This window comes from Labeo rohita, chromosome 2 (assembly GCF_022985175.1).
Source record: "Labeo rohita strain BAU-BD-2019 chromosome 2, IGBB_LRoh.1.0, whole genome shotgun sequence".
Classification (NCBI taxonomy): Eukaryota; Metazoa; Chordata; class Actinopteri; order Cypriniformes; family Cyprinidae; genus Labeo; species Labeo rohita.
Window position 1 is genome coordinate 11,808,055 of NC_066870.1, and position 10,337 is coordinate 11,818,391.

The 10,337-nt window shown below is 35.0% G+C and overlaps 1 protein-coding gene across 2 annotated transcripts; it reads right to left on the reverse strand.

Moving 5' to 3' along the window:
* Positions 1-1,195: 1,195 nt before the first annotated feature.
* Positions 1,196-8,601, reverse strand: nsun4 (NOP2/Sun RNA methyltransferase 4). Of its 2 annotated transcripts, none has more exons than XM_051094373.1 (6): positions 8,428-8,601; positions 7,967-8,337; positions 7,734-7,888; positions 7,483-7,643; positions 5,407-5,531; positions 1,196-4,409 (listed from the first exon to the last, which is right to left on the reverse strand). In XM_051094373.1, exons 1-6 carry the CDS (start codon positions 8,518-8,520, stop codon positions 4,133-4,135), a joined length of 1,182 nt encoding a protein of 393 aa, XP_050950330.1. In that variant the 5' UTR covers positions 8,521-8,601; the 3' UTR covers positions 1,196-4,132. The 2 variants fall into 2 exon arrangements, with proteins under 2 accessions (XP_050950330.1, XP_050950338.1); XM_051094381.1 differs by having other exon boundaries at positions 7,967-7,994; positions 8,428-8,525.
* Between the last annotated feature and the right edge of the window lie 1,736 nt (positions 8,602-10,337).

Below are 10,337 nucleotides of genomic sequence, written 5' to 3' on the forward strand. Positions count from 1 at the left end.
CTTAAGGAAAGCAGACAATCACGGGCAAAAAAAAAGTACTGAAACGGCTGTTGCCTGCAAGGATTTATTTTCTTAATGGTAGATTAAGCGGGGAGATGTATGGTGTAGTAATTCATGCTAAGCATCATGGGATAGTTTGTAGAACGCTGCTTCAGCAGAATGTTTTAACTGTGATTATCCGAATGCTGCATTGCATCAGTAATGATGGATGCACAGCAGAAATAGAGACAGTGAAAAGGATCATAGCTATATGTACACCAGTGGTCAAAAGTTTAAAATAATTGTGATTTTTTTCTTTTTTAAGTCTTATGCTCACCAAGGCTGCATTTACAATTGTTTTAACTTTTTTAAAAATAAAACAAAGCAATATACTAAATATATTTTTTTATAATGGTAAAGCTGAATTTCAGCAGTAATTGCTCCAGTCTCCAGTGTCAAACCTTCTGTCGGAAATCATTCTAATATGCTGATTTGGTGCAAGCTCCATGATGATTTTTTTTTTTTTTTTAGGATTCTTTGATGAATAAACTTTTTTTTTATTAAAATAAAATTAACAGAATTTATTTGAAACAGAAATCTTTTAACATTAAAAAATCCTACTTTATCTTACTTACCCAAAATGTTTAATGTGAAGTGAAGCATGGTTTCCACCAAAATATTAAGCACAACTATTTTTACCATTAATTGTAATAATCCAGTGAGATTTTTGTTTGCACAAGGAGTCTGACAACAGCCAGTGCTCCGCACAGTGCTGTCTGGAATGATGTGAAGAAACAGAACAAACTGAGACAAATTAAATGCAGAAGAACTGTGGTAACATCTCCAAGCAGCTTCAAGAAACCTACCAGCAAAGCTACCTGAAAAAAAAATTATGCGGTTTAAACAAAAAGGACGGTCACACCAAATGTTGATTTAATTTAGTTAATAGAAGTTAATTGATAAAGAAAATCTATTTATTTTGACAGTTATCCTCATTTTACACCGTTTTTACACACGTGCCTAAAACTTTCAACAGTACTGTAGCTTTGCAGGTAAGTTTCTTGAAGCATCTTGGAGACGTTGCCACAGTTCTTCTGGATTTAGTCTGTCTTGAGTTTTTTGTGTTTCTTCACATCATTTCAGACAGACTGGATGATGATGAGACCAGATCTCTGTGTGGAGCACTGACTGTTGTCAGACTCGTGCAAACAAAAAACGAATGGATTATTACAATTAATGGCAAAATGATTGTTTCAAAATGTAAACTGATATTTCCTACTGACACACTACTGCAAAGGATAGAAATAACAGAAATTTTTTTAACTGGTGAAAATACTAGTGTTCTAATAATTTTGGCCACCACTGTATATGTATATGTGTGTGTGCGCCGTGCATGTTATTTAATTTAAAATGTAATTTATTGTTGTAATAGCAAAGCTAAAATTATACTGTTATTGTTATTTATATTATATAATATAGTGTTGATTAAATTTCAAATTTAAAAAAGCAAGTTTCATTAGTAGGAATTTGATTCCTGGATTACATTTTAAAATATTAAATATCTGTAATTCAATTTTAAAAATGAACTATAACTAAATAATTACATTGCACACACATTTGGTTTCGACATATGGCCCCCAAGTTGACTGTCCTATCATAAAAAGTCCTGAGGCCAGCCCACCCTTGATCCACAGTCTGAAGAGTGAATGCTGAGGCCTCATGCTGGGCTCTTCAGATATGCGACTCATACCACAGAAATCGGAGCAGTAGGATATGCCTTAGGCCAAAGCTTCCCACCACCTACAACAATCAGATGTCTTATCACTGAAGCGCCTAAGGTCAGGCGTTACCTTTATGTGAACACAATGTTACAGCTTGTGGACATTAGAACAAACATGGAGCACAGAGATTTACTGATATCCTAGGCATGTTACTTTTGAAGGTTTATGGACTGGAAGCATAAAATATAAACATATTATTTAAAGAATAGTCCACATGAAAATTAAAATGTAGTCATGTCGTTCCAAGTCTATATGATGGACTTTCATTCGTTTTCAATTTCAGTTCCCACTGACTTGTATTACATGTACAAAGTACAACTGACGTTAATTGGAACCAAAACTCATTTTGATTTTATTAAATTCTATTTTGTGTTCCACAGAAAAAAAGAAAGTCATATAGGAATGGAAAAACTTCAGTGTCATTAATTAAATCAACTTAATTTCTTCTTTGGAGCACAAAAGAAGATATTTTGAAGAACTGTTTGTATTCAGGTCTAAAACATCAATGAACCCCATTGACCTTCATAGCATTTTTTCCCCCAAATATGTTGTGTTCAGCAGAGGGTAAACTATCCTCTTAACTGTTGTATTTTAGTAATTAATCAGTACACCAATCTCACATACAAACGAGAAAATCTAAGGATTGAGCGTGACCTTTTGGAGGGCCCCTGCAGTTTTGAAATAAACTTTGCAAAAGTTCCAGCAAGAATACTGTGCTGTGTGATTGAATCATAAGTAGATTTTTTCCCCCCCACAAAACACAAAACATGTTTGCCTTTTCCAGGGGAAGCCGTTATGACTTTCACCCACCTACGGACATCTGAGATTCCGTCATTATAAGGCCTCGGCGTCCAGACGATATTCCCGACATGTTTCTGTCATTACAAAGATCTACATCCGATTTACATCATTGGCAAGGTGCTCGCCAAATGATCAGATGCCAGCATCCTCAGCAGTGTCAAAGTCAATAATGAATAAAACGTATAGATGAAAATAACTCGTCCCTAATGGTCCCTCTGTCTCCTGAGTGTTAAAAAATGTAAATTTATGTAAAAGCCCATAGGAAACACATATTTACAATACGTTTAGGTAATCACAAGATGCAGGCATGGAGAAATATCCCGGCCGAGAGAGGCAGTCAATGCAAAAATAGTTTTTATGTGTCATTAATTCTCTTTGCATTCCCAAATAACCCTATATTACCGCGGTAATACAGTAATCACTCACAATCGCACAGAAAATTATCTGCACTCATCTGTGGAATAAAAGGCGAAGGGGAAAACGAGGGGAAAGCATCCCATTTTAGTATCCTCTTGCGTCCTTAATGTTCAACGAGAAGCCGTCGAGTAAACGACTGCTTGGCCAATCTCGACTCTTGCACCGATGGAACAGTTTCCGAGCAGCTTAATGATAGCGGGGAGTCGATGGCTCTCGTCAGCCCCTCTTCCTAAAATGCGCACACCTTTTCATGCTACATTGCCCGGAATAGACGCAAGGTTCATGGACAACCGGGGGAAAATTGAACCTTTTATATGCTCGCAGAAAACAAAACACTCCTCTGATGCCAAATCTAAACGACACACTCGGAGCGCAGACATTAGGTGTAGAAGTGCTGCAGACACATCAGCCCATACAGCATTTATAAGAGCGTTGCTCGTCCTACTCATGGACATCCTTTATCCTTATAATGAATATGTTATAAACACTACTGAATACTCAATCAAAATGCCTGTGTATACAGACAAACTCAAACTTCTCAGTCTGAATATATACATACACATATATATATATATATATATATATATATATATAGTTCATATATAGTTCATGGACTTCCTGTGAATCCGTCAGGCAAATGAACTGTTCCATTAATATAAATAAATATAACATTCAAGATAACTGTAAAAAAAAAAAAGAAAAAAAAAAAAAAAAAATTAAATATCATCATGTTCAAGCTCTCTCCATGACAGGAAGACACATTGCTGTTTGAATCATGCTGCTAGTCACAATGTCAGTCTCATTTGTGCCTACTTTTAACAGATAGTAGTTAGTTCTATAAAGGTCCGTGGACGCCCCCTACTGGCCAAACATGGGAACATGTGAATAACCATGAACAGGATTCACAGTTTTTGAAACCAATGTCAAAATCACTACATTCTGAATCAGATCATTTGTTTTATTAGACTTGTCATCATAGGTTGAATGATGGCTTTAGCTTTTCAATGTCGTACACAGGAGGGCAGAGTCAACTTCACTCTGGAAAAACAACACCGTTTTAGTTTTTTTGCCAGTCTTTCAGGCTGGTCAGTAGAGGGCACTATTGAAGCACATACGTGTGATGATGTTACTTGAGCTAATATCTGAATGTCTATCTAGTTCATTCGTTGTAATTTACACATATAAATTGGTCCAAAGTTGGCATGCAGGTGTGGTAAAACCAACTCCCCAACACTTAACTGTGGCGCAAAGTGGAAAGTGTCAGAGAAGTGTTGTGCAAACCATCTGAGGTCCTGAACCTGCACTGTAATTCCCAGCTCCTGCTGAGCGAGACTTATGGCCTGTTGCACCACACACTCATTCTGCAGCTGGGACAGGGAACAAGTAGAGTACACTGTGTGTCCTCCCTGCCGCGTGGCCTGGATTCCAGCCCTGGAATATGAAACATCAGATTGATTAAATGTCAGTCCTCAGTCAGTCTTCATGGACACATGCACACTTTATCATGTTATTATGGGGGAAAAAAGCACAGGGGTTAGTTATATGGGGGATTATAATAAAAAAATATTAATTAATAATTAATTAATAATTAATTTTATTCAGCAAGAATGCTTGAAATTGATCAAAAGTGATAATAAAGACGCTGTTCTTCTGAACTTTCTTTTTATCAAAGAAAAGTGAAAATATTCACAAATAATTCTACTCAGCTGTTTTCAACATCATAATAAGAAATGTTTTTGAGCAGCAAATCAGAATATTAGAACAATTTCTGAAGGATCATGTGACTGGAGCAATGATACTAAAAATTCAGCTTTGAAATCACAGGAACATATAAATATAAATATATAAATATTATATAAAATATTATTCATATTATATACAAATATTCAAATAGAAATCAGTTCTTTTAAATATAAAAAAAAAAAAAAAAAGTAAATCTTACTGTTCAAAAACTTGAATGATTGTTTATATTAAGACATTATTAAAAGAACCGTTTACCCAAAAATGAATATTTGTAATGTAATAAATGTTTCGTTTACTGATGTTCACTGATATATTTGTTTAGAACTGTTTTGGTGCTTGATCTGTGCATATTTCTGTCCAGTTTCAGATGAGATTACTTTTTCACTAGAGAAAACAATATTATGGACTATTTTAGTTATTTGTAAATGATTATAATGTTATCAGCCATTTGGCTCTCATTCTGATGGCACGCATTAACTGCAGAGGATTTATTGGTGAGCAAGTGACGTAATGCTGAACGTCTCCAAATTTGTTCAGATTAAAAAAAACAACAACAACAACTACAATTTGAACAGACTGAGGGTTGAGTAAATTGTCAGCAAATTTTCTTTTTTTGGGGAAACTATTCTTTTAATGATGCTTGCTGTGCATTTTGCACCATTTAAAAAATTACTTAACTACTTACAGAAGCAGCTGTGTTTGCAAGAGGGGAAGTTTCTGTCTCTCTTTGGTCCTGGACCTCTTAAAAATATTGTTCTCTTCCACCATTGCAGAGTGTCTGTCTGTGGTGCAGGGGACATCTACAAGCACCTGTAAAAAGAAGGAAGATGAACTGAAAGTTATGGCACAATGCCCAGATTTGTGCTGCTGTCATATGCTTGGCAGAGATGCAAGCTATAACCATACAGGGTTTAGACAGCAGATGTTAAGAGATTTTTGATACGTCAGTGACATCAAACATGTTTATTTGGTTTCTTTAAGAAATAGTTGTGGGAACAGGTGTGGGAACTGTAATACATTTCTGATGAATAATAGAAAGTTCAAAAGAAAGCATTCATTTGAAAATCTTTTGTAACACTGTCTGCTTGTCTTTACTCTCACTTTTGTTTAATATAATGTGTCCTTGCTGAATAAAAGTATTGATTTCTCCTGTGACTGAAATCGCTCACTTATTCACCAGTGAAGTGAGTGAATTCAGACATGGATGCATACTGCGCGTCGGAGAGCTGGAGCTGTGACACAGACATATTAACTTTTATTAGAATTAATACGCTACCTACCTACTGGTGACTAATAAATATTTTTTAATCATCCACCAAATTATCATCTTTTCCTTACATTTTTGTAAGTTAACAACAATGCCACCTCAGTAAATTAGTAAAACCACATTAAACCAAGTTAACGCTAAACAGTACAGTCGAGGTCAAAAGTTTACATATACCTTGCAGAATCTGCAAAATGTTAATTATTTTGACAAAATAAGGTGCTGAATTACAAAATGCATTTATTGGAAGGGGTTCAAATACACAAAAATTCTGAAACCCCAAAGAATTTGTTTGACCTGAAGGATTTTTCTGAGGAACAGCGGGCCTTAGGAACAACTATTATTAAAAAAAAAAAGTACCAACACAGTATTTAGAATCAAGTGTATGTATTGTGGACTATATGTAAACGTTTTTTATGTAAAATATCTTATTCAGGTCAGTACTAAATAAAAAAAAAAATAATAACATTGCAAGCATTTTGCATTATCCCTCTTATTTTGGTAAAGTATTTAACATTTTGCTGATTCTGCAAGGTGTATGTAAACTTTTGACCTCAACTGTATATTTTTTAAATAAATATTATAAAACTATATTTTACCTTATCTATAACATTATATAACACTTTTTAATTCAGCAGTAATATTCTCTCTCTATTTTTTTAACATTTTTATCAAGTAATAATTAATAAGAAAGAAACACTAGAACCAGCATGAAATAAACTTTAAAGCAGAAGTAAGAAATATGTCAACTGCATCTCTCGTTCAAACTTGCTTACTCCTGCTCTCTTTCAACTCGTCAGTCTTCTCGGCATTGGATTTTGGGAAACAGTGCTTCAGCAAGTGTACATCGGATGTACACTTGAAATCAAAGTGCACTGTGGGTATAAAGAAGTGAACGAATGTAGGGAATGATGCTGTTCACTCAGAATCCAGACAGCACTACAAATGGCCGATACCCAATATTGTGCACTATATAGGGGATAGGGAGCGGTTTCGGACACAGCTACTGTTGCATTGCTGGCTCTAATGTTTCTTTTCTTTTCTTTATTAAAATGCAAAATAATAGAAAATGCGTTAACACTTTAAGGACCAATTCCCACTATTAACTATTTGCTTATTAGCATGCATATTACTAGCATATTAGGTGTGTATTAGTATTTAAACACATATTAATGCACATATCAACGCATAACCATATTTTAGTTTCCTTATTTCTACTCCATATCAAAACTTAACAACTACCTTACTAACTATTAATAGGAATCAAATTAGGAGTTTGTTCAGGGAAAACTCTAAGTTAACAGTGAATATGTGTTCACTATTCTAAAGTGTTACCGAAAATACTACACTGGAAGATGTTAATCAAAGAGTTCTCACATGTTTGAGATTTTGATGAAGTATATATATATATATATATATATATATATATATATATATCATTCTACTTTACTTCACAAAACAGGTCATTTTTTTAAAGACATTTTGGCCAATACTAACTCTGTCAAAGCTTTTCTCCTCTGTCATGCCTAACTGCCGACCATCAGTGGAAGTGATGTGGATTTTGTTTTCATCCAGAAACTCTTTAGGCAGGTAGCTGTGAAGAGTCCTGTGCAATCGCAATGTGCGGGAACCTGACAGGTCGTTCGCCCACAAATAATCTAAAAACAACAAAAACAAAAAGTATGCATACATCATCTGCATCTCTTCCATTAAGACACTGAGTATTGGCAATGTGACAGTTCACATACTGATTGAATGTGTCTGTAGGAGAGCAAGAGTCTTTCCTCCTGGAGCTGCACATAGATCCAGTACTGTGTGTCCTGGCTGGACGTCCAATGCTAGTACAGGTAGCACTGAGGCAGCATCCAGCAGATAATATCCCAATATGCCACTGCTGTCAGGGCTAGGTTAATAGAACAGATATATTAAACAATCAACTTAGGACAAGACAGAGGAAATTTGAATTTTTAGTAACTCTCACCCAGCTGGCTTAAATCTAGATATGTCTCCTTGGGGAAAAACAAGACATTTTATATCAGGACATATACTGGATTGAAGAGAAGCAGGTTCCAGCTTTGTTGAATCTCTGTGTGAGGTTGAGAAGTTCTGAGAAGATTGATGGACTTCATTTTTGGAACGGTCAATACTGATGAAGTCTTTACATCCTTGAGCTTCTAAATCTGTTATAAGATTAGGTGCTGAAGAAAAGCTGTTTATCAGTGCTCCATACTTTTGTTCACAAAGCATGGCAACTCGAACTGAGGGCCAAATATCCCTTAGTTGTATACTGTAGCTTGTGTCAAAGTTGTGCAAAGCAAGTTCAGTGGCTGGAAACTTGGGCCTTGTTGCTGCCTAATACAGAGGAACGCGACATCAACTTATGTTGTCCATTTCTAACACTTTGCTTTTTATTATAAAAATCAATGTAACCTCATTACTTACCCATTTAGTTTTAACTCGATACCGTCGCTGAATAAATCTAATCGAGTCTTTAAATTTGTTTATACAAAATCTCGTGCATACGTACGCTGCCATGTTTGTGTACCATCAAAAACCGTCCGGTGGTTTTGTACTCATTGGTTCCACCATCATGTATTATATTTATTTACTTTAATAATAAAGTTATTTTATTAGAAACCAAAACATCATCTAATAATTCATGATTTAGCCAAGCAGTTTTCCTAATAAGTGACCTAATCCTATCATTGAGTTCATATAATTGAATTCACATCAATCATTATCTCGGTTTCATCATATTCGCGAATAAACGTGGCTTCTTCTAAATACATAAAACAGGAGTAGGAGGTATGGCTATTAATTTCAGAGTTTTTACTGTAGTTTAAAGTGAATTTGAGAAGTTATAAAACTTGCACGTCATTAAACGAACTTCAGGCAAGTCGATGCTAACATGTTAGCTGTCCTGACCAGACCTGTCATAAACATTACTAACTGTTCTGGCTGCTGCTATTTAGATGATTTGTGATTTGTTCACTAATAAGTCAATCGGGTGAATAGAAGAGTGTTTAATAATATGCAATGAATTAATTACCTTACCTGTTTGGGAAAGGAATTTTGAACACTCTAATAAGCCTCTACTGATATCATGAAGAACAGTAAAGAAACACAAAAAAAATTATATATATACATTTTAAGTTTGACTTTTTTGATTGACAATTGTCAAGCCAGACAGTATGCACAATGTAGATTACAATATAGTAGACATAATACACAGCTTACTACACAAGTAGGCCTATTTTAAAAAGTGAGAAGAATAATAAATACATAATACACAGTTTATTCTGGCTGCTGATTGGCCCAGCCGAAACACCTGTTCACATCATCACTGGGCCAGAACCCAAAGCGGTCTGGGCCAGAACCCAAAGATCTTTATTTTTGTTGCACTACAACGGAACGTGTAATTCTGCTTAACGAATTAAAACACTGGTTTAATCGAAAGATGGCCTTAATATTTAGTAGTGGGTGAGGGCTCTTCAATCATAGATTCATTGAAGTTAGTATATTAGAGAAGTATATTTATGTTATATTCAAGGACCCCTTGGTGAATAAAGAACAGCTACTGTTAAATATTGCATAGAGTGTCATATTTCAAAGCCTAGTGTTTGATTACATGTTTATAATACTATATCAATGTATTTAATTACTTAATGATTGCAAATTGCAAAGGCATTTAAATAGTTACATAAAACACTAAGAATTACTAATACCTTTTTCCCTAAATTGTGTATGCATAATTGTATACGAAATTTGTGTGGCTTGTCTTATTTGTAAAGAAACAGACAACAGCAAAGGAGGATGCAGGAGAAGATGGTGGCTGATGAGGAGGAAGAAGAGATGGTGGTATGTTATTACAATATTACCTAAATGTATAAACACTAAATCAAATTAAAGTAAATAAATGTGTTTTTTTTGTCATTTAATTTAAAAAAAACTTTAATAAAAAAGACCACAAAAAATGTTGAAGGGGAAACTAGAGTTGGCACGCAGTCACACACTGAGTAGGACGCTTTTCGACTTTCTACATTCACAGGACCATTGACATCAAAAGCTGTCAACTGTTGATGACAAAGTCAATTTTTATTTTTTGGTGAACTAAAAAATATTGCTGCAAAATCACTGTCCTTCCAGGTTGCACAGAAGCTCTTCAGTTCAGTTAAATTAAACCCTCTGAGACAGTGTCATCATACTGCATTTCCAGTGGAGTATCTACAGCTGCAGATGTGTATGTAAAGCACAAGCTTCAGCAGAGACTCAAGAGACATGTTTCTATACACACTTTTGTTCACATGCCTTTTCCTCACAAACAAACCCTAGAAGAAAGATGGCCAGGTACC

Excerpts from the sequence above, each read along its gene's own strand:
- nsun4 (XM_051094373.1), bottom strand. The coding sequence starts at position 8,520 with ATGGCAGCGTACGTATGCACGAGATTTTGTATAAACAAATTTAAAGAC. Across the intron at positions 8,338-8,427 it reads ATCGAGTTAAAACTAAATGG|GCAGCAACAAGGCCCAAGTT; the intron begins GTAAGTAATGAG and ends CCTCTGTATTAG. Across the intron at positions 7,644-7,733 it reads CCTACAGACACATTCAATCA|ATTATTTGTGGGCGAACGAC; the intron begins GTATGTGAACTG and ends TGTTGTTTTTAG.